Source organism: Hemicordylus capensis, chromosome 5 (assembly GCF_027244095.1).
Source record: "Hemicordylus capensis ecotype Gifberg chromosome 5, rHemCap1.1.pri, whole genome shotgun sequence".
In the NCBI taxonomy this organism is placed as follows: Eukaryota; Metazoa; Chordata; class Lepidosauria; order Squamata; family Cordylidae; genus Hemicordylus; species Hemicordylus capensis.
Window position 1 is genome coordinate 32,816,373 of NC_069661.1, and position 22,689 is coordinate 32,839,061.

Genomic DNA, 22,689 nt, shown 5'->3' on the forward strand with positions numbered 1-22,689 from the left:
GGCTGTATCAGGTCACCTGCTTTCTTCATTGGTTGCAGAACGTGAAAAAGAAATTATACACCAGGCCGCAATTCAACAGACTAAAGAAATGGACCTAAGTGTGGTGCGGCTCATGTTCACCGCTTTCCTTCCTGACAGCACTGGCTGCTTTACAAGAAGACTTCAGCCTGTCTTATCGGATCCTATATATGATAGCAGTGAGTGTCTTGTCCTTTCTTCATTCTGCCATGGCCAAATCTCAATCAGAAATGCATTTATCTCTGGCCTGTGGACCCAGCTGACAAGTACTGCCACCTGGGTGACTCCCATGCACGGTAATGCCTAGTTGGACTTGCAGGTGAGGTAGAGAGTTGGGGGTGGTACAGGAAGTAAGGGTCTGGGTCCTGACCAGTGCCCTGGTTCAAGACTCACCCGCCCATGCCTTTTAGAGGCTTTGAAGAATGATTTAACAGGGACCTCTTTGGCTAGTCACTTCTCAAATTGCAATGTTAGGGAGTGTGTCTTTATTTTGCGAGTGCATTCCATTTCATGCTTGTCAGCCGTGACCTGCTTCACCCCCTCTTGCTAGAATAGTCATGACTTCTTGGCTTAACAATTCTTGCTTACGCTCAACAGAAGCCCCCAATGCATCCAATTTAAAAATTGTACGGATGGACCGGACAGCAGGCTGCGTGACAGGAGGAGAAGAGATTTACCTTCTTTGTGACAAGGTTCAGAAAGGTGAGAACCCTGGATGTTTCAGCTATCACGTTTGAGCATGGGAAGCCAGAGTGGTGAGGTGGTTAGACTAGGATTGGGATGACCGGAGTTCAAATCCCCATGAAAGCTAGGCTACAGCATCTGGGGCTCTTTACCTTGGAAAAGAGGCAACTAAGGGGAGACACGATCAAGGTGTATAAAATAATGCATGGAGTGGAGAGGGTAGACAGTGAGAAATTTCTCTCTCACACATCCAACACTAGAACCAGGGGTCATCCCATGAAACTGAAAGTCGGGAAATTTAGGACCGACAAGAGGAAGTACTTTTTCACACAGCGCATAATTTATCTATGGAATTCTTTGCCATGGGATGTGGTGATGGCCACCGGTTTGGATGGCTTTAAAAGGGGCTTAGACAGATTCATTGCGGACAGGTCTATCAATGGCTACTAGTCTGGTGGCTGTGGGCTACCTCCAGCCTCAGAGGCGCGATGCCTCTCAATACCAGTTGCAGGGAAGCAACAGCAGGAGAGAGGGCAGCAGGAGAGAGGGCATGCATATACCTCTTGCCTGTGGGCTCCCCAGAGGCATCTGGTGGGCCACTGGGTGAAACAGGATGCTGCACTAGATGGGCCTTGTGCCTGATCCAGCAGGGCTGTTCTTATGAAAGCTCCCTGGGTGACTTTGGGCCAATCACACACACACACACACACACACACACACACAGCCTAACCAACCTCAGAGGGGTGGGGAAGAGAACTATGTATTAAGTTGTTTTGAAATTAATGGCATTTAAGTTAGTCATTACTACTTGTCCTGTTGATTTCAATGATGCTCAGTCATGACTAAGTGATCTGGATCTTGCTCACATGTCTTAGGTTAAATATGGCAAGACTGGCCCATAGACATGTTTGGACATGTGTGATCTTAGAAACTTTCACATTAATGTTCAAGATTTTTTCAATAAATAGTGATGCAAATAGAAAGCAAGATCAAATATTCATGGTTCATTCTGTACAGCGTGACTCTGCAATTCTGTTGAAAGATCCATGATATTGTTTACTGCTATAAGAACAGGCTGATGCCTGAGTAACTGCGATTACTATTGTGAATATTTATATTTTGCTTCTTCTCCGCCCTCCAAAAGTCCTTTTTGCTGCCAGGAATATGTCCCTGAGGGTCATGCAGACCTCAGGGGCATATTCCTGGCAGCAAAAAGGGCTTCTGCAGGGAGAGGAGAAAAGCGAAGATCACTTCCCCCTCCCCTCAGCCCACGCTGGACTGTAGTGCAAAGCTTCAACTGTTCTCCAGCTGCTCTGCGAGGACAGAGTCCTCCTTTTGTCCTCATGGCATTGTAAAAGATGTGGGCCAGTATTTTTAATTTTGATTTATTTGTTGTTATTATTATTATGATTTATTTTGTTATTTGTGCAGTGCAATCCTATGTATGTTTATTCAGAAGTAAGTTCTACTGTGTTAAGTAGGATTTACTCTCATGTAAGTGTGTATAGGATTATAGCCTTCATTCTGTTTTCTGGGTGTTTTATTGTGAAACTTGATCATGTCGATCGTGGAATGTTTAATTATGTATATGTCTGCTTTAAATGCTAATAATGTGTATCGGGTCCAATTAGGCAGCCTAGGCATTCTATAAAAATAAACAATCAGACCTTTTTTTCTTTTTCTTTTTCTTTGGTGCTCATCCAAAAGGTGATAAAAGGACCTAAATTGGGACAGTTTACTCCCTTGTTATGACTTTGTGTACATAACTTCCTTGAAGCCTGAGAAAGTCCTTCCTGATCCAAAAAAGGGAAGTGAAAGATACGTGTTAACAGATTTCTTAAAAAATAAAAAGACCTCTGAGTAAATGGAAACCCCAAAGTGGGGTTTTCCCTTAACTTGAATTAAGGTTTTCCCTTGTGACATCATCTGTTGTTCAGTCTCAGATAATTGAAATGTATGATGAAAAAGTTAATGAGGTGTTTCTCAGTAAAAGCTAGCAGGAGATCTTCTATCCACCTTAATCAAAAGCGGTCCCAGTAATTTTAAAGGGGGAAAACCTATCTGGCCCACACCCAAAGATGAAAATCATGGTCCTCTTTTACAGAAGTGGCAGCCTCAAGGTAATATCCTGTTCCAGAGCTCTGAGGGTATCTCACTGTCCACCTGGAGCTCCTACATGAGTCTGTATCCCCACCCTGTGTACAGAGCTTCTACTAAATGAACAGAGTTGCGAGTGGAATTGTAGGTGCGGGTTTAAAGGCATGTAAGTTCTCAGGGCCAAGGAGGAACTTTTCTTCCTCTGTCTATTTTTCTTCAATATAGTAAGGACAATTCCAGTCTGTAGCCTGGATAAACTGGAATAAAGTGATTTGGAGTTGTTTTTCATCCCACTTTTGTACATCCATACTTGACTGCCGAATTTGCTTCCTGCCGAATTTGCATACAAATACACCCAAGTCATAAGCCAGTCTTATGAACTGAAGCAAAAACGAATAAAGTTCTCGGTGCAACCACTGCTGTCATCAGTGCCTATGATACTACATGCTCATAGCCTCTGCTACTACATGATGCTCCCTGCCTTTGCGACATAGTATCCACACTGCTGCATTGGCAGCTACCACTATTAGCAGTGGCAGCATCATGCAAAACTGTTGTATGCCAAGACAATGGGCATGATAGGTTTGTTGTTGTTTTTTAAAGATTGTGAGCCCCTTTGGAACAGAAAAGAATATAATTTAGAAAAGAATACTGTAAGCTGCTCAGAGTCCATGTGGTAGAGCAGGACATAAAATAAATATTGGTAGAATTGTGGTACACAGCCCAGTCCTGTGCCTGTTTATAAAGAAGTAAATCCCGTTGTGTTACTTCTTGGAAACTGCACACAGGATTGCAGTCTTTCTTCACTTAGCCAAAAAGGCAGATACGTACTGCACTAGGCAAAGGAACATAGGAAGCTGCTTTATACTGAGTCAGACCATTGGTCCATCTAGCTCAGTACTGTCTATGTGGACTGGAAGCGGCTCTCCAAGGTTTCAGGCAGGAGTCTCTCCCAAGTCTATCTGGGGATGCCAGGGACTGAACCTGGGACCTTCTGCCTGCAAAGCAGATGCTCTACCACTGAGTTACAGCACCATCCCCACCGGTTCTAGGAAGTGCGATGGCAGAGCAATGTTATCTCACTGCCTTGTCAAGCAAACTGCTGTCAGCTATATCACCAGTCTGATGCTGCTGCATCTATTAATCTTATCTATTTAAAATAGTAATACCTCACCTTTCTGTCCATGCACAAGGTAGCTTAAGATTTTTTTTTAAATGAAAAAATCGCTTAAAAATGCAATAGAGAAACAACACATATCTTAAAAGCCAAGTGTAGTATGCAGCACAATGAGAACCAGATCAGGCATAGGAGGAACTAATTATCTAATTGCTGCCAAGCTTCATGGAACAGGCTGCCATCTAAACCATATTAATGAATGCAAGCCTCCCTTGGAAAGGTATTCCACAGTTTAGGCACCACCACTGAGAGATACCTGTCATTCATAGCCACCTACTGCTCATTAGATATAGTGGAGAGATATACAGTGGGGCTTCAGCAGATGATCTGAGAAAGCTGGTAAGTTGTACAGGAGGAGGCACTCCTTAAGATATCCTGGCTATAGACCACTTAAGGCTTTGAAAGCTGAAACTAGCACTTTGATTTGATACCAGAAACCAACTGTAAGCCAGTAGAGTTGACTTAAAATTGCATTTATTTATTTACATTTATATTGTGCTCTTCCTTCAGGGAGCCCACAGCAGTATACATGGTTATGATCCTTCACAACAGACCTGTGAGCTAAGTTAGACTGAGAGACTACTCAGACTGTTAGCTACTCTGTTTGTGCTTTATAGCATATTTTAAACATTTTGTATTTTTTAGATTCCTCCCATCTCAGCCTTATCTGCTATATCAATCTTAATCTCCGTAATACTGTAACATTTTTCCCCTTTTATGTAGCATGTATTATATAGTATTACTGTTTTATAACCTGTGCTAGTCTATGACCGAAATAAAGATTGATTTGATTTGATTTGACTGAGAGAGAAGTGACTGGCCCAGAGTCACCCAGCGAGCTTCATGGCTGAATGGGGATTTGAACTCGGGTCTCCTGGGTGCTCATCCAACACTCTAATCACTATACCACACTGGCTCTTTGTGTTCTATATAATGTGCTCTATGATACCTGCTCCGTTTAGCACTCTCGCTTGCCACATTCTAGACCAAAGCTCCCTACCAGATTAAGAGAGAGGAATATAAATCTTAACCAGTTACTAACTTGTGTCCTCAATGCAGATGATATTCAGATCCGTTTTTATGAAGAAGATGAAAATGGTGGCTTCTGGGAAGGGTTCGGTGACTTTTCACCTACTGATGTGCACAGACAAGTAAGCCATATTTGCAAGATGCAATTCTGTTATTGTGTGAATCTGGCATCAATCAGATATAATCAATTTCATATTTCATTGATTTGAATGGGAGTAAGAGGAGGACTTCAGTTAGGAAAGCAGAGGCGGTTGGGGTTTTTCCCAGAGCAGCAAGACTCCCATGATGCTTAAACAGCTATTAAGTCACCAGTGTTTGATCAGGGCTGTTGCCATGTTAGCAATAACGAGGAAATCCCTCCCATTGCTCCAGAGAAATAATGTGAAAACTCTTTTCACATGCACAGCCTAACCCAGGCAGGGTTAGGCTGCGAATGTGAAGCACCGGGATCAAGCCCGATCCTGGCACTGCTCCCACGCCAAGCCTGAGTTTTCAGCCTGCCATTTAGATGAGGTTAGGCAAACCTATCATTCACTTAACCTCAGCCAGCACTTGTCTGGGCAGAGGCCACCGCCCAGCATCCCCCCAGCCCGCTAGCATTTCCAGCAGTCAGCTAGGGAGAAGTAGCGGCTGTGCTGAGTGCGGCAGCTGCTCAGCGAGATCAGCCACCACACTTATGCGATAAGTCATATCCGGGCAAATACGCTGCTCTGAGCTCCTTGAAAAATGGACAGGATGGAAATGTGACTAATATAGAAATAAATGTGTTGTCCCTGACTGACATGCCTAATTCATGTTCACCTACAGTTTGCCATTGTATTCAAAACACCAAAATACCGAGACGTCAATATCACAAAACCAGCATCCGTTTTTGTCCAGCTGCGGCGGAAATCTGACCTAGAGACAAGTGAACCAAAGCCTTTTCTGTACTATCCTGAAATCAAAGGTAATTTATCAACATTGTATGGGTTGCCCATTCAGCTTTTAGAATGTCACCAGCATTGGAATGCTCACATATTTCAAAATATGGTGTAGCGAGCATAGTAGATAATAGCATAGTAGAAAAATAGCTGCACTCAAGCAAAGCTCTGTCCACTGCACAGAATGAATTCAAAAAGCAATTGGTGTGGGCTTGGTGTAAGAGTGTTTCATACCTCTTAGCCCTGGGGGGGAAAGAGAAATCTTCCATGTGTTGGTTAAATCCAACTTTTATAATGACTCCTCACTGACAACTTTTATGATGACACATTATTGTGCATTACTGTAAAGAGGGTGTGATTATTTCAAATATTTATATCCTGCCCCTCTTGCTGGAGCAGTTCAAGGCAGCTTTCAAAAACAAAGTATAGTCATAAAACAGAACATTGTGATATCCTCAACTATTTTAATGGGTGGAACAGAATCAATCCTAACATTTGTTTTTTGAACCTTCTATAAAGCTCTGGACATAGCATTCAGAGAAGCAGTAGTGCACCTTCTATGGGGGCAGGTTGTTCTGGTACATCTGCCTTGTGAGCAGTGACTGGGTCCTTCGGAGATTCCTCATGAAGACACAAGGCAGACTTAGCTGCCCTTTCCCTTTCCCGCCCCCCCCCCCACTAGGATTAAAATTAGCACGTACTATGTAAATAGCTATGGGTTTTCCCCCTCCTTCTTTTCTTCTATTATGTAATTATTCATATGGATCATTATTAAATTTTTTTTGTTTAGTTGAAATAAAGATGGGGGGAAAGACTTAGCTGTTCTTATATTAGTTACTGAATGGGAAAAGGCATGTCAGCAGCCTCAGAAATACCTTTTTGTTCTTTAATTTAGTGTATTTCTGGTGGCAAATTAGTGCTTCCAAGTTGTGCTAGTGTGCCCTGGTACACAGTTTGGGGATGTCTCTGCTAACTGGATGAGCCCTTGGGGCTATATATAGTAGTAAAGGAGGCATGTTTTCACTGAGCTTAGCTTCAACCATGCATGAAACCATGAAATGAAGCAGAACCATTTCCATAGCCAAAACCTCAGCTTAAATCCTGTTCTTACACACACTGACATACAGAGTTGATTTTAGGACAATGTGAGGGTTTGAAATGTATCAAACCCACAATAAGCATTTAAAGAACTGAAAATGTGGCATGTAACAAGCAACAGCACGTAGATCGAGTGGACAAACAGGGGAAGAATTATGTTCATAGCTGATGACTTGTTATCATAACTGGCAGGAAGTGATGTGTACCAGGGAATTTCCAGATTTAGCACTGAATTGATGAACCTTCTGCACTTCTTTTTTCTTTCTTTCTTTTTTTGCTTTTAGGATACCGAAAACTTTGTGGTATGCTATGAACTTTACAGAAACTTTCAAAAACTCCCTCAGCACCTCCAGATCTATCCTGGGGTGGCTGACTGTATGTGTACTTTGGGAGGTGGGTGTGGAAATGCCCCAATAACAGAAGATGATTTATTCTTATAGGCATATATTTTATTCATCCGGTATAAATATTAATCCACTATTCTGTTAACTGTAACATTGGATTTTGTCCAAAATTGGGAATACCTATTTCTCGTATAGGGTTCTTGCTTCTTAATATGTGAGCATATTTTTATATCTAAATATAGAAACCATTGTGTAAATTCAACACTTGTGTGTAGGTTGTATTTTTGTTTTTGTTTTGGTTGATCAAAGTCAGAGACCTTACATGCTTGGATATTCCTCTAAGGAAGCTTCAGGAAGAGTAATTGCAAGCTAATAATGTTCACTTTTATTCTCATAATGTCTTAGCATGCTTTTTGCTAACCTGTTGTAATGGGTTCTAGAAGCCAAGGATTTGGCATGCTACTGCAGATCTGGTGTGATCTTACAAATACGACAAATATTTATATATTGCTTTTCAACAAAAGTTCTCAGAAGCAGTTTACATAGATACAAATAAATAAATAAAATTGCTCCCTGTCCCAAAGTGCTCACAATCTAAAAAAGAAACATATGATAGACACCAGCAACAGCCTCTAGAAGGATGCTGTGCTAGGGATGGATAAGGGCCAGTTGCTCTCCCCCTGCTAAATAAAGAGAATTACCACTTTAGAAAGGTGCCCCTTTGCTCAGTTAACAGGGGTAGTTAGCAGGGGTGATCTTTAGCCTTCCGCATCCCTGTAGCAATTGGCCTTGTATATCTCTCTGTCTGTTTCCTCTCCCACTTTGTCTTTGCCTCTTAGACTCCTTTTCCTGGCCACCTTTCCCCCTAATTCCTATGGACCACTGACTTTCCTATCAGCTTCCCGTGGTGTGCTGCCTCTCCAGCCTATGCCTTCTCTCCTTCCTCTCCTCTCCTTCATTCATTGGCCCGTCTTTCTTGCTGTGCCCCTTTGTAATATTAGAGCATCTGCTCTTCTTATGACTTAAGAAGTTATTGTATTATATTGAGGTTTTTAAAATAAGATTGTTGTAAACTGCCATTAATTCATGCATGAAGAATGGTAGCATACAAATCTCTTAAATAAATAAATATCTGAGCCAGTGATAGCCAGAAATCCTACTGCCTACCCTTTCCCTCTTCTGTGACATTGCCAATCACTGACTTCTTGTTCCATAAAAACCTTTTGTTCCATAGAATTTAGATTGATACAGATGACATCTGTCATAGCAGTATGTATTGTATGATTTGGGTTATACTTCGTGTTTTGACTGAATGTGTTACATGCTTCAGATGAGAAAAACTAGAGTGGATTAGGTAATTTCTTTTTATTAGCCTCATGTTGGTTGATAGATAAGATTAGCTTTTGAATTTGTTTGAAGTTTGCCTCAGCTGCCAGTGAAAGAAAGCGATTACCTGTCTTACCTTGTGTCTTGCTCCTGTTGTAGTCTGAGGCCAACTACAGTTAGGCTTTTTATTTGCCTTTGATTAATAGGAAGTTCTCAAAGTTAGAAGGCTTTTACTTCCTTCTTTTTCTTTACTGGAGGAGGCTCAGCTGTGTAACAGAGTGCTCGCTCTCTTATCTGTTACTTCTCGCTACATTCAACTTTTCTACTATATTCCTGCAAGCCACCTAATGGGACAGTGGGGAAATGACTTGATTAGCAAGCCAGAGGTTGCCGGTTCGAATCCCCGCTGGTATGTTTCCCAGACAGTGGAAACATACCAGACAATGGAAACACATCTGACAATGGGAAACACCTATATCGGGCAGCAGTGATATAGGAAGGTGCTGAAAGGCATCATCTCATACTGCGTGGGAGATGGCAATGGTAAACCCACCCTGTATTCTACCAAAGACAACCACAGAGCTCTGTGGTCGCCAGGAGTCGACACCGACTCGATGGCGCACTTTACCTTACTATATTCCTATGTATCTGCATAGCCTTTATTGCTTCTGTACCTGCAAAATACATCCAGCCAAGAAATGCCTTGTTATAAGGCAGCGGGGGACCTTAAGATTTTCATTACTCACGCCCAGCATCAAATGCATTAAATGAACTCCACAGATTTCACAAGAGCTTGCTTCCATCTACATATGTAATAAGGTTTCTGCCTTGATCTGGGATCTTCTAGGCACATTCAAGCACTTCCACATACTCACTGGGGCTTCCCTGTGGTTATTTTTTTTGCCCTGGCCACAACTGTCCGTAGTGCATTGGGGGTTGTGCCCAGAATTCCCATGAGTTGCCACAAACAGCTTGACTGCCGCTATGCTTCCATTACCCATGGCAAGTGAAGACTTCCCATGGTGGCACATTGGATTTCTTTCTTTCTTGGTAAAAGGCATAGCTTTAAAAAAAAAACTCTCACTAAGGAGAGTTGCACTGTGAAGAAGCTTTACTAGTGTCTGTGATATTATTATTATTATTTATTTACATTTATATCCCACTCTTCCTCCAAGGAGCCCAGAGCAGTGTACTACATACTTAGGTTTCTCCTCACAACAACCCTGTGAAGTAGGTTAGGCTGAGAGAGAAGTGACTGGCCCAGAGTCACCCAGCTAGTATCATGGCTGAATGGGGATTTGAACTCGGGTCTCCCCAGTCCTAGTCCAGCACTCTAAGCATTACACCACGCTGGCTCTCTGGATATGGAAGACCTGATTTGTTCCTTGTGTGTGTGTTAGAATTCATTCAGAGCCAATGGCCTTGTAGATAGAATGGGGGCATCTTCATCTTTGGGGGCATCTTTCTTTCATCCCTCCTCTTTGCTTAAAAACTGCAGATAAAGAAGAAGTACAAAGAAAACGTCAGAAACTCATGCCCAGCTTCTCTGATAGTTACGGTGGAAGCGGTGCAGGTGCCAGCGGAGGTGGCATGTACGGAGGAGGAGGTGGAGGCGGCGGTAGTGGTGCCGGATCAGGTAAAGAGAAATGGCAGCTGGTATGATATAGTCCCCTTTTATTCTAGACCAGTGAATTGCTCATCAGCATCATGGGTGGGGTATGTTTGGAGAGAGGATGTAGATGGCAAGGGCCCTTGCAGGGGCATGCAATTGGTCTGTGTTTCTGTACAGAGAAACAGATTGTACTGCCTCTCCATGCACTGTGGGGATAGGACAGTAGCTTAGTGGCAGAGCATCTGCTTTGCATGCAGAAGGTCCCAGGTTTACTCCCTGGCAGCATCTCCAAGTAGGGCTGAGAATAACTCCTGTCTAAAACTTTGGAGAAACTGCTGGCAGTTAGTGTAAACAATACTGAGCTAGATGAACCAATGGTCTGACTCGGTATAAGACAGCTTCCTCTCTTCCTTTGCTCACTGTAGAAAATAAGGAGCTGCTTTGTATTGAGTCAGACCATTTGTCCATCTAGGTCAGTATTCTCTTCGCTGACCAAGAGCACTCCGCTACATTTTTAGACAGTCTCTTTCTCAGCCCTACTGGAGATGTTGGGGGTTGAACCTGGAACCTTCTGCATGCAAAGCATGTGCTCCGCCATTCCTTGGGCATTTAGAGGTGCCACAGGTGTCCTTATAGTAAGGAATGAGGAAAACTATAACAGAGTCTAGAACTGGTCACATTAGAACACACCTAAAAAGACAAAAAAAAGTATCAGAGCCACTTGTGTTAAAAGTGTTTTTAAATATCTGAATGTCAAATTACAGGCATTTTGCTTTGTATTTGGTAAGTACAAAATACAAATGCGCTGATGACACCCAAATCTATTTCTTCATGTCAACATCATCAGGAGAAGGCATAACCTCCCTAAATGCCTGCCTGGAGGCAGTGATGGGCTGGATGAGGGATAACAAACTGAGACCGAATCCAAATAAGACAGAGGTACTTATTGTGCGGGGTCGGAACTCAGGAGACAATTTTGATCTGCCAGTTCTGGATGGGGTCTCACTTCCCCTGAAGGAACAGGTACGCAGTCTGGGAGTGCTTTTGGACTCAAACCTCTCCCTGATGTCTCAGTTGAGGCAGTGGCCAGAGGTGCTTTCTATCTGCTTTGGCTGATACGCCAGCTGCGTCTGTTTCTTGAGATAAACGACCTCAGAACAGTAGTACATATGTTGGTAACTTCTAGACTTAACTATTGCAATGGACTCTCTGTGGGGCTGCCTCTGTACATAGTCCAGAAACTGCAGTTTGTACAGAATGTGGTAGCCAGGTTGGTCTCCAGGTCACCTCGAAGAGACCATATTACTCCTATACTAAAAGAGCTATACAGGTGAAACTCGGAAAATTAGAATATCGTGCAAAAGTCCATTAATTTCAGTAATGCAAATTAAAAGGTGAAACTGATATATGAGACAGACGCATTACATGCAAAGCGAGATAAGTCAAGCCTTAATTTGTTACAATTGTGATGATCATGGCGTACAGCTCATGAAAACCCCAAATCCACAATCCCAGAAAATTAGAATATTACATGGAACCAAGGAGACAAGGATTGTAGAATAGAACAGTATCGGACCTCTGAAAAGTATAAGCAGGCATATGTATTCAGTACTTGGTTTGGGCCCCTTTTGCAGCAATTACTGCCTCAATGCGGCATGGCATGGATGCTATCAGCCTGTGGCACTGATGAGGTGTTATGGAAGACCAGAATGCTTCATTAGCGGCGTTCAGCTCTTCTGCATTGTTTGGTCTCATGTCTCTCATCCTTCTCTTGGCAATGCCCCATAGATTCTCTATGGGGTCAGGTCAGGCGAGTTTGCTGGCCAATCAAGCACAGTGTACTGTATACTTTTCAGAGGTCCGATATTGTTCTATTCTTCAATCCTCGTCTTCTTGGTTCCATGTAATATTCTAATTTTCTGGGATTGAGGATTTGGGGTTTTCATGAGCTGTACACCATGATCATCACAATTATAACAAATTAAGGCTTGACTTATCTCGCTTTGCATGTAATGCGTCTGTCTCATATATCAGTTTCACCTTTTAATTTGCATTACTGAAATTAATGGACTTTTGCACAATATTCTAATTTTCCGAGTTTCACCTGTACTGGCTACTAAGAAGTTTCCTTGCAAAATACAAGGTACTGGTTATAACATATAAAGCCCTAAACACCTTAGGCCTAGGGTATTTAAGAGAACGTCTTCTTCACTATGATCCCCATCGCCCATTGAGATCTTCAGGAGAGGTTCGTCTGCAGTTGCCACCGGCTCGTCTGGTGGGTTGCACAGGGACAGGCCTTCTCCATTGCTGCCATGAGACTCTGGAATGCACTCCCTGCTGAAATAAGAGCCTCCCTGTCTCTGACAATTTTTAAAAGGTCTCTAAAGACATATTTATTCACCTAAGCTTTTTAACTAGATTTGTGGTTTTAAATTGTTTTAAGGTTTTAATTTCTGTTTTGTTTTGCTGTAAACAGCCCAGAGAAGGAAATTTGGGGAGGTGTACAAAGATGAATGAATGAAGTATAACCTACTGTGTTTGTGTTTGGGAACCTCACCCAAACACAATATATAACAAGTATAACTTACTGATATATCTTTTCTTCTTCTTCTGGTTTTAGGGTATGGGTACCCACCATATGGGTTTTCTAGTTATGGAGCAATGCACTTCCATTCGAGCACAAACAAGGCTGGTGGTGCAGGAATGAAACATGGTAAGTATCTAAGGTGTTTTCCATCTTTGGTGTGCTTTACAAGAGGGGAATATCATCACAATCAGTGTTACTTTTGTATACTACATAAACAATATAAACTGGGTTTATCAAATGATTCCTATCTTTAGCATTAATCTCTAGAGATGGGGAATGTTGCCAGTTGCCTTTTGCTGCTGTTTGAATTGACATTGGCAATAGGAAAGACAAGTGCAGACGCTGATGCTCCACGTCCTTTAAATTTGTTTTACCTGTAATGCCTAATCAGCATGAGGAAATTAATGTCACTTCTGTTTTTAAGGATTCTCAGATGACAAGCCTGAGAAGGATGGTGAAAGCCACTGCAACAAAAAACACAGTGTGAAATTCAAGGAGAAAGTAAAGGTTGAAGAGCCAGGCAACACTGGAACTGGTGCTGCCCCTGACGTGAAAGCAGAAGAAGCTACTTTGTCATGTGCTGACACAGATGTTAGTTTACAAGGTAGGTGGACAAACAGCTTAACTTTCAGCACAATCTTATGCGTGTGTGTTTGGAAGTAAGACCTCATGGAGCTCACTCCCTAGTACAGTGGTCTACACTATTCTTCAAGCAGGGACCGCATTGGCAAAAAAACCCAGCAACTTCTTTGCAAGAGCCATTTCCCACAGTGCTGGCCTCCACGCAGTACTGCACTTTTCTCAGTGCTAGGAGGGCCCTAAGAGAGAGAGAGAGCCCTCTCTTAGGAGGAAGGCCTTGGGAAGGACTACACTTCCCAGGACTCTGTGCATTCCTTCCAAGACAGTGTAGGGGCTCAAGATTGCTCCATGCCCCCTGGCTTTAAGTAAAGTGTAGCATTGCATCACAGGAATGGTCATCTCCAGATGGTGCCAGGCCAGGCGACCGTGCGGAGTGTTCAGCTTTAGCTGAAGCATCGCACAGCCCCAATAAACAATTAGTCGGAGAGCCACACTTAGGGTTGATGGGGGCCGTCACTGACCCCCAAGCCTTACAGTGACGATCCCCCAGACCTTACAGTGACAAACACTGACCTAGTAAATGTGTTTAGAATTGCTACTTTAGATTGCTGTTTTATGCAAGTAGGCGGGCGAGTGGGAGTAGGCAGCACTGAACACACTGGGACTTACTTCTGAGTAAACATGCATAGGATTGGGTTGCCGTTATAGTGTTCATCTAGAAAGGAGAACCTCAGATCAAAGGCTTGCATGCAGCATTCACGTCCAGAATGGCAATGTTTGATTGGTCTTGGAAGTAGTGTGTGATCTGCTCTGTAAGGAATACAAAAGAAGTATTCCAAACAAAAATGTGATACAAGAACAAGTAACAATGAGTACCAGTATAATAACAATTTAGATACAATGTAATATGAATGTAATATGAAGTATAGCTTCATAAAAGAGAATAAAGACAGGAAAATAAAGATAATAATTACATCCTGAGATTATAGGGTCACCTGGAGCAGGAAGAATATTTTTATGCATTTTTGGTAAAATATGAAAGCCTTCAGCCGAAACGTGTTGGGCTCAAAATAAAGAAGTTTACAGCACCGTGGGACTTCTGTCTCTTGAGTCCTCGTGTGCCTTTGGGCCAGTGTTGAGCTCGTCCCACCAGTGGCACTGACCTTGCACCCTAAAAAGGGCCTTCAGATTTCATGTGGGAGAAAGTAGTCTTTGACACATCTTCTCTCTTGAACTATAGTAGCATTTTTACTTCCTCTGTAGTTCTGTTAAAGTAAACTGACTCTTTAGAGTGTGTACTGGAAGGAATAACTGATAATTCGACATGGGAGAATTATGTGTACGGTAACTTAGTTTTGTGTCTTTTCATAATATTTCATGATTAAGGAAGTTTATTAAATCTGAAACCTTGCTAAAGTTTTGTGGCTTTATATTTAATGAACGTCCCTAATCATGAAATATTATGGCATGACATACATCTCATGGGTGAATAGTGAATCAGTTTTGAAATTTTTTGATCAAAGGTTCCATCAAAGAAACCAAGGATAAATTGGGAGAAGTGTTGGCCATTTTTGCCTTAGATTTGAGTCTGTGGAGGTTGTGGTTTTTTTAAGGGTTGAAAGCTCCCCAAACACAAGTCTCTGGGCGGTTTACAACAAAACAATAAAAACAACAAGTAAAAAGGTTTCTTCAACAAGTAAAAAGATCATTCTTTCCTAAAAATGTTTTCCTAGGCAATGATCCAAAGAGCCTCTTCGGTTCATGCAATGGACTTGGGCTAGTCCAGTGGCATTAAAATGAAAGAAACTAAGAGGTTTCTTCCTTCTTTCCTTCCTTTTTAAAGTTCCGTTGCACGTTTCCATTTGGCTGCAGCTGAGGGAGTGGTCTGCAGAGGCTACTTCATCAGCTCAACTGGGACCAACTGCCGTTGGCTTCTCCTCTCTGAGAAGGATGGGGCCATAGCTCAGTGGCAGAGCATCTGCTTGGCATGTAGAAGGTCCGAGGTTCAATCCCTGGCATCTCTAGATAGGGCTGGGAGAGACTCTGGCCTGAAACCTTGGAGAAGCCACTGCCAGTCTGTGTAGTTAATACTGAGCTAAATGGACCAGTGGTCTGACTCAATATAAGGCAGCTTCCTTTGTTCCTGTGCTTATTATTAGTAGCCATTCACTATGATGCAGCAGAGGGAGAGGTGAGGCAATGTGACCCACTCCATTGGCTCAGTTGGGGCCACATGACACTTGGCTCTTCCCCTTCTAAAACTTTCCCCTCAGTGCCCATTCCACCTGATTGTTATGTAACATGAAAGCACTTGTGCCTGAATTGGCTTGTTTTCCATTTCTCTCCCCATCCACTGTAAGCCTGTGGGCAGGGCCTATGGGGAAGTAATTTGCCTAGGGAGTAAGAGGCACAACTTTATGGCACATAGAAAATCTTAGGTGCTTTTTATATTATAAATAACATTACTTGATCATCATCGGCTCTTTAATAACCTTCTTGTAAAGGTAATGTGTGCCGTCGGGTCGGTTTCAACTCCTGGTGACCGCAGAGCCCTGTGGTTGTCTTTGGTAGAATACAGGAGGGGTTTACCATTGCCATCTCCCATGCAGTACGAGATGATGCTTTTCAGCATCTTCCTATATTGCTGCTGCCCGATATAGGTGTATCCCATAGTCTGGGAAACATACCAGCAGGGATTCAAACCGGCAACCTCTGCTAGTCAAGTCATTTCCCTGCAGCACCATTAGGTGGCAAGAAATGAGAGCCCAGATTATCCACTGTCAATTGAGCTGCTACCTGTATAAGCCATCGGCTCATTGTCTGTCTGATTCCATCCTGAAGGTCCTGCCTCATTAAGAGTTTGTGGATGATCGGTATCCTGAATCATCAACCATAAACAGGGTCATTCCCCTGTTTATCACTGCTGGACCACCAAGATTAGCAAAATCAGCATGCAGGATAACAACACTGCTGGCGTGCCAGAACTGCGATAATTCAAAGCCCCTGTAGCAAGAGTGACCTCTTTAGCAAGATAATTCCTGTTTACCCGCTCTCATTGCTTAATAGAGTGACTTGTTCATTGAGACAGCACCAGCTTAAGTGGTTTGCTCAGCAGAACGGCAATGTTTTGTGTTCTTTAGCACTGAGATATCGGTTGGTGGTAACGGTCATATATACCACAGTTGTATTGCATCTGAGATATTATTTGTATATTTGTTTATACTGAAGATTGATATTGCCCCCACCCCCTGCAGATGGTTTATTTTGGAAGAAGGCCCTGGAGCTTGCTAAGCGTCATGCCAATGCCCTTTTTGACTATGCGGTAACTGGAGACGTGAAGATGCTACTATCTGTTCAGCGCCATCTTACAACTGTCCAAGATGAAAATGGTGACAAGTAAGTCTGCTGTAGCATTCATATCATGAGCTTCTGTAAAGTGATGGGTGACCATTTTGTATCCAATACCCTTTTTCAAGGTCCTGAGAGTAGTTCTTTCATTCAGAGGATGTAATAGGAAACAAATACAGACCCACTGAAAAATGTTGTGGTATATCCCTGGTGGGAATGTGTTGCCTGTACCTGAGCATGGTGAAGGTTTTATGCAGCTTTCCCCCTCAGAAGCAGAAGACTGTCTTGAGGGAGTATTTTTCAAGCTGAGAAATGTTCCACCTTTTTGTTCGAACCCTCCTTCCCACCACCCTCACGATAGAGTTCCATTAGCTCCACATATCTGCTTGTCTTTTAACTGCACTCTGAGGACACAAACATTCTGCCCCATTGGCTTACATGGGGGCAATTTTGAGGGGTTTTGGCCCCTTTACGTGTCTCCCCCTCCCCCGTCAGATTCTTTTTAATACCAACACATCTGCAGATCACCTCTAGACTGCCGGTACCTCCCACTCACTTGCAGGTGCTCTGGTTATGCGTCCATAAGGATCATGCTTTCAGCTCTTTCATAATTATTTATTTATTTATTTATTTATTTATTTAACACATTTATATACCGCCCAAAATGCAAGTGTCTGGGTGGTTTACAACAAAATAATAAACACAACAGATTACAACAATTAAAATTTAAAATGTTAAAACTATTAAAAATGCAATTAAAACAATATCTAATTAAAAGCCTGAGTGAACAAATGCGTCTTGACTGCCTTTTTAAAACTTGCAAGAGATGGGGAGGCTCTTATTTTTGCAGGAAGTGTGTTCTAATCTAAAGCCTCAGGGCAGCAATGGAGAAGGCCCATCCCTGAGTAGCCACCAGAAGAGCCGGTGGCAACTGCAGACCAACCTCTCCAGTGTGGTTCATAGCAAAGAAGGCATTCTTTTAAATACCCAGGGCCCAAGCTGTTTAGAGCTTTATAGGTTATAACCAAAACCTTGTATTTTGCCCAGAAACCTATTGGCAACCAGTGTAGATCTTTTAAGATAGGAGTGATATAGTCTCTCTGGGGTGACCCAGAGACCAACCTGGCTGCCTCATTCTGGCCCAACTGCAGTTTCCAGACTACGTACAAAGGCAGCCCCACATAGAGCGCCTTGCAGTAATCAAGTCTGGAGGTGATCAGCAGGTGTACTACTGTTCTGAGGTCATTTATCTCAAGAAATGGACGCAGCTGGAGTAGCAGCCAAAGCTCATAAAAGGCACCTCTGGCAACTCCCTCAACCTAGGACACCAGGGAATAGATATGTGTATTCCTCTGTTTCATGTTCTTTTCTTTGTTTTACTATTTTTTGCTTCTCCTCCCACCACTTTTGCTGGGTGAGTGATAAATGTCATATCCTCTTACATACATCGAGCTCATCGCTTCTGAGATGATGCAGGAAGGGAAAGTAGCATTTCCAGAATGAGGTTGCACCACAGTGATTCAGACGTCAGTGCTTTTTATTTAGAGAAAGGGACAAAATGATTTGACTCATCTAGTGTAGCATTCCAAAACATGATGTATCTATTGACACCTGAGCCCCTTTAGTTGTTCTAGATCTGATACAATTAATCCCAGGCCTTTTCCAGCAAGCCTGAGGCTTCAAACCATAGTCTACTTCCCTTATAGTTATTCCAATCAGCTTCCCTTTCAAAAATGGATTTATTTTTTGGAAGACCCACTTGCAGGGGAAAGAGGACCAGGGAAATAGCTCAAGAAGCTGTTGAAAGATTGACTGGGATTAAGATGAGCTAGCCCAAGCTTCCAAAGTGGGGGGGGGGGATCATCTTCTTCAGAAGGTTAGAGATAATCTCTCTACAAAAGGTCTGCCTGACTCTTATACTGGTGAGCCTCAGCTTCCCAGGGTATTCTGTGAAAGTCTTCATAGAATGGGGTGACAGAGGACACCTGATAGCAAATTCCAAGTGTCGTGGCCTTGCCACATAATTCCTTGTCTGCACTTCCAGTATAAGAAGCTGCCTTATACTGTACCAAGTCAGACCACTGAGTCCATCTAGCTTAGTATTGGCTACACTGCCTGGCAGTGGCTTCCCAAGGTTTCAGGCAGGGGTCTTTGAAAGCCCTATCTGGAGATGCCAAAGGATTGAATCTGGGAGCATCTGCATGCAAAGTAGATCCTCTCCCGCTAAGCTACAACCACAACCCAACTCCTTGTGCAGTGACTCCCTCCCATTCCCAAGGACTCCCACTTTTAACCTTGCTGTGGTTCAAGAGTCCTCCAGTTTCTTACATCCTCCTGAGGCACCACCAGAAGATCCAGTGGGAAGTAATCCAAATGAGGCAAAAACCTTGTTTTTAAACATCTATCTTCAAGGAGCCCTTATCTGTACCAAGGAACCCCTGTGTGTGGCAAAAGGTTCTAAGGACAGGGAAATATTTAACGGCAGGGCTGCACAACTTTGGCCTCCCAACCTTAGACTACAACTCCCATCAGCCCCAGCCACAGTGGCCAATAGTCAGGGGTGATGGGAGTTGGAATCCAACATGTTCTAGGATGTGCACTTCATGTGGAGTGCTGGCAGGTCTGCTGGGCCTCTGCATTATCCCACGTGAACCGAGTGTGTGCTCTAGAATACACGTCCCACTGCTCTGTGACTGCACATGGTAATGCTAGCCACAGGCAAGCAAGCCAACTTTCATGGGGGCTTGAATGAATGAATGAATGAATCTTTATGATGGTCAATGGTGATGGAATACAAGCCCCCATGACTGTATCTGTGAAATGAGCTGTATTGTTTTGTTTCTGTTATGGGTATAACAGAAACAAAACAATACAGCTCATTTCACAGATACAGTCATGGGGGCTTGTATTCCATCACTATACAGTTGTCCCTCGCCAACTACAAGGGTTCTGTTCCTGGAAACCCTTGCGGCTGGCGAATTCGCAGTAGACGAGCCATTGGTTTCAATGGCAAACAGGTGGTTAGGGGAATCGTAGTCATGACGACTGAAAACAAGGTAAAAAAATTGAAAGAATCACCCCCTGACCCCCGGAAATTACCCTTGACCGCCGGAAGCTCTGATGGAGCTCTAACAAGCTCCTAAGGAACCCTAAAATACAGTCCGAAAACCACCAGTCTATTTATTGAGTGGGAGAGGTTGCTGGATCAAATCCTTTGCTCATTGATGAGGAAGGTCCGTAGCTCAGTGGCAGAGCACATGCCCTGTGTTTGTAAGATCCCAGGTTCATTCCTGAGTATCTCCAGGTAAAGGGTTTCAGATAGCAAGGCTGGAAATGTGTGAGAGAACTACTGCTAATTAGAATAGACAGTATTGGGCTGACTGAGTCAATTGATGTTTCATATTGATTGATTGATTATTTATTTAAAATATATATACCCCGCCCCTCCAGTACATTACTGCTCGGGGCAGCTCACAACATTAATAAAAATAAGACCAATAAGTTAAGTTAAAATATCAAGCTAAAACCACATTTAAAATTACAATTTTTAAAAAAGTTTCAAAATTAAAAGTTATTTAAAAAGCTGAAAACTATAAATGTGTTTAAAAAGCTAGAAACTGAAGGCAGTCTCACAATACTGGCAGTCAATTGTCACAAAGGAAGTTTCAGACTAGTGCTCTCAACAGGGACATTGACACAGCTGCCAAATTTATTGGTGCTGGTGCTGCTACAGTAGGAGTGGTTGATTCTGGTGCTGGTATTGGAACAGTCTTTGGGAGTTATGCCAGAAATCCTCCTCTAAAGCAGCAGGAAGAAGTGTCTAATCTGCATCCTTTGGGAGCCCATCCCTTGGTTCTTGTCGGCCTTTTTTTTTTTTTTAATCTGGTTAAAACTTTCCCTGCTGGAACACTGGAGTCTGCACAACTCTTTGGCTGGCTGCCATCTTGGAATGCTTAACTTACTGGGTTCCCTTAGATGATTCTATCTATTCTTGGCTAATTAGGGTTAGGGTTCCTGTGAATTCACCATTTGCAATTTGAGCTCCTCCTTGTTCTGTGCAGAGTTAGCTGGGACAAGGTTTGGATGCATTTTCCTCTCAGGAAAGTACACTTAAACAGGAAATTCCCTTTGAGAGAGGATTGTCCTTGGTATTAGTCATGGTATACCTTCTTCAAGGCATATGTTGCAACATAATTAGATCTTTACAGTGAGATAACCCAGTTGCTTCTGTCTGCACTAAGAAGAAGATATTTGGAGACAGGTAACATGCCAGCTTCCAGTTAGGTACAGAATAGGCTTACCAGTCTTTAAGCTGAATGAAGAATGTTCACTCTTGACCGTGCCCTCTGCTTGTTAAATCTACACAAGAAGGGACATTATTGAAGCAGATTGTTCTACTATTATGAAATCTGCTTCTCTTGGAGATGCAACAAGGTATAAGCCTAAACCATTTCCAGAAGTACTGCAACACATTTTTATTTGGGATGACCATGCCCCCTTTTAACTATTTAATTAATTCACGATGTTATAAAAAGAACGTTGCGCGTGTGCCCCACGTGTGCATGGGTTACTTCCGGTCCGAGGAGTGGACAGGGCAGCAGGGAGGTACTCTGCCGCTCTGCCGGACTGGTTTTTAAGTGAGCACAGGTGGGGGAAATGTGTGGGGGAGGTAAGTGTACCTTCCCCCGCTCTTAAAGTTATCCCCCTCCCCCGGCCTTCGAACCTCCCAAACTGCCAAGTGTTCGCACCTGTTCAGAGGCACATAAAAGGGCCTCCGGACAGGTTCGTGCACATCCCTACAAGGTAGCCCGCCCCGCCCCGCAAGCACCCACTGGGCCAGTGTTAGCTTGGCCCTTCCATCCCTCCATTTTGAAGGTGCAGTGCTTTAAAAAAGAGACCTAGAACTGGAACAAAGTGTCTCCATGGGGTTGTTCTACTCTGAGCTTGAAGCAGGCCCTTTATTTAAAGGGTGTTCTGTTTCAAGCTCGAAACCCTTGAAACGGCCTGTTTTGAGTCGAAACATTTCACCACCGAAACATTCTGCACGTATGATTAGCTTCTGTAGCCACATTTTATAGCTGGATGAAGTCCTCTATTTCCATGCTCTTCAGATAATTTTGTTAGCAATTAAGACCGCACTAACATGGCAGGCTTTCTGGTATACACTGGTAGGTAGCCCTATAGGCTGTAAAATAATTTGATGCAGGCAGGATGCAGTCCCATGAATATGCAGCTTATTAACATGTTTATATTAGTCAAATGACTGCCATCCAAAATTAAGTGCATTGCTTTACAGCTACTAACTGTCTTTAACAAATCGGTTTTTGCAGATTTGTAATGTCAATGTATTCAGTTCTAGCAGCTGTAATATGTGTCCTCAAAATAATGTTGCAACATGAGGTCTAGTTAACATAGCCAGTGATAAAGTAGTAACTATGGGGAACGTTTTTACGTCACATTTTTGTTTGTTCCAGTCACCCAGTGCCCTATGAAATGTAGAGTCTCCAGATGAACTGTGCACTTCTTAGACAACTGGTTATACTTCTGGGAGAGAGAGAAACCCCAGGATGTTCTAGTGAAGGAAATACTTCACTATTTCAAATAGTGAAAGGCAAATAGGGTGCTGAGCAAAGAATGGATGTTTGTTCTCTTTCAAATGTGGAAGTTAAATGCTGGTAAATGATACAAACTCCAGTTCATTCATTAACTGAATGGCATGGGAGCAGCTGCCATTGTGTATCTGTTAGGAGCAACCCTTCCATGAGGCAATGTGAGGTGGTTGCTTCAGGTGGCAGATTATTGGGGCACCAGTAAGGCAGCAAGATGCTGCCCCCTGCTGGAAGAAGGAGAAGAAGAAGAAGAAGATC

General features: G+C 43.0%; 1 protein-coding gene across 3 annotated transcripts in view; it reads left to right on the plus strand.

Moving 5' to 3' along the window:
• The window catches only part of NFKB1 (nuclear factor kappa B subunit 1), a 127,341-nt gene that overhangs the window by 70,241 nt on the left and 34,411 nt on the right, over positions 1–22,689 (plus strand). For all 3 annotated transcript variants that reach the window (XM_053252999.1, XM_053253000.1, XM_053253001.1), the window contains 8 exons: positions 39–197; positions 616–720; positions 5,036–5,127; positions 5,813–5,951; positions 10,192–10,329; positions 12,929–13,021; positions 13,320–13,499; positions 16,729–16,870. In XM_053252999.1, coding sequence (XP_053108974.1) covers positions 39–197; positions 616–720; positions 5,036–5,127; positions 5,813–5,951; positions 10,192–10,329; positions 12,929–13,021; positions 13,320–13,499; positions 16,729–16,870 — 1,048 coding nt within the window. The remainder of the gene's footprint in view (positions 1–38; positions 198–615; positions 721–5,035; positions 5,128–5,812; positions 5,952–10,191; positions 10,330–12,928; positions 13,022–13,319; positions 13,500–16,728; positions 16,871–22,689) is intronic.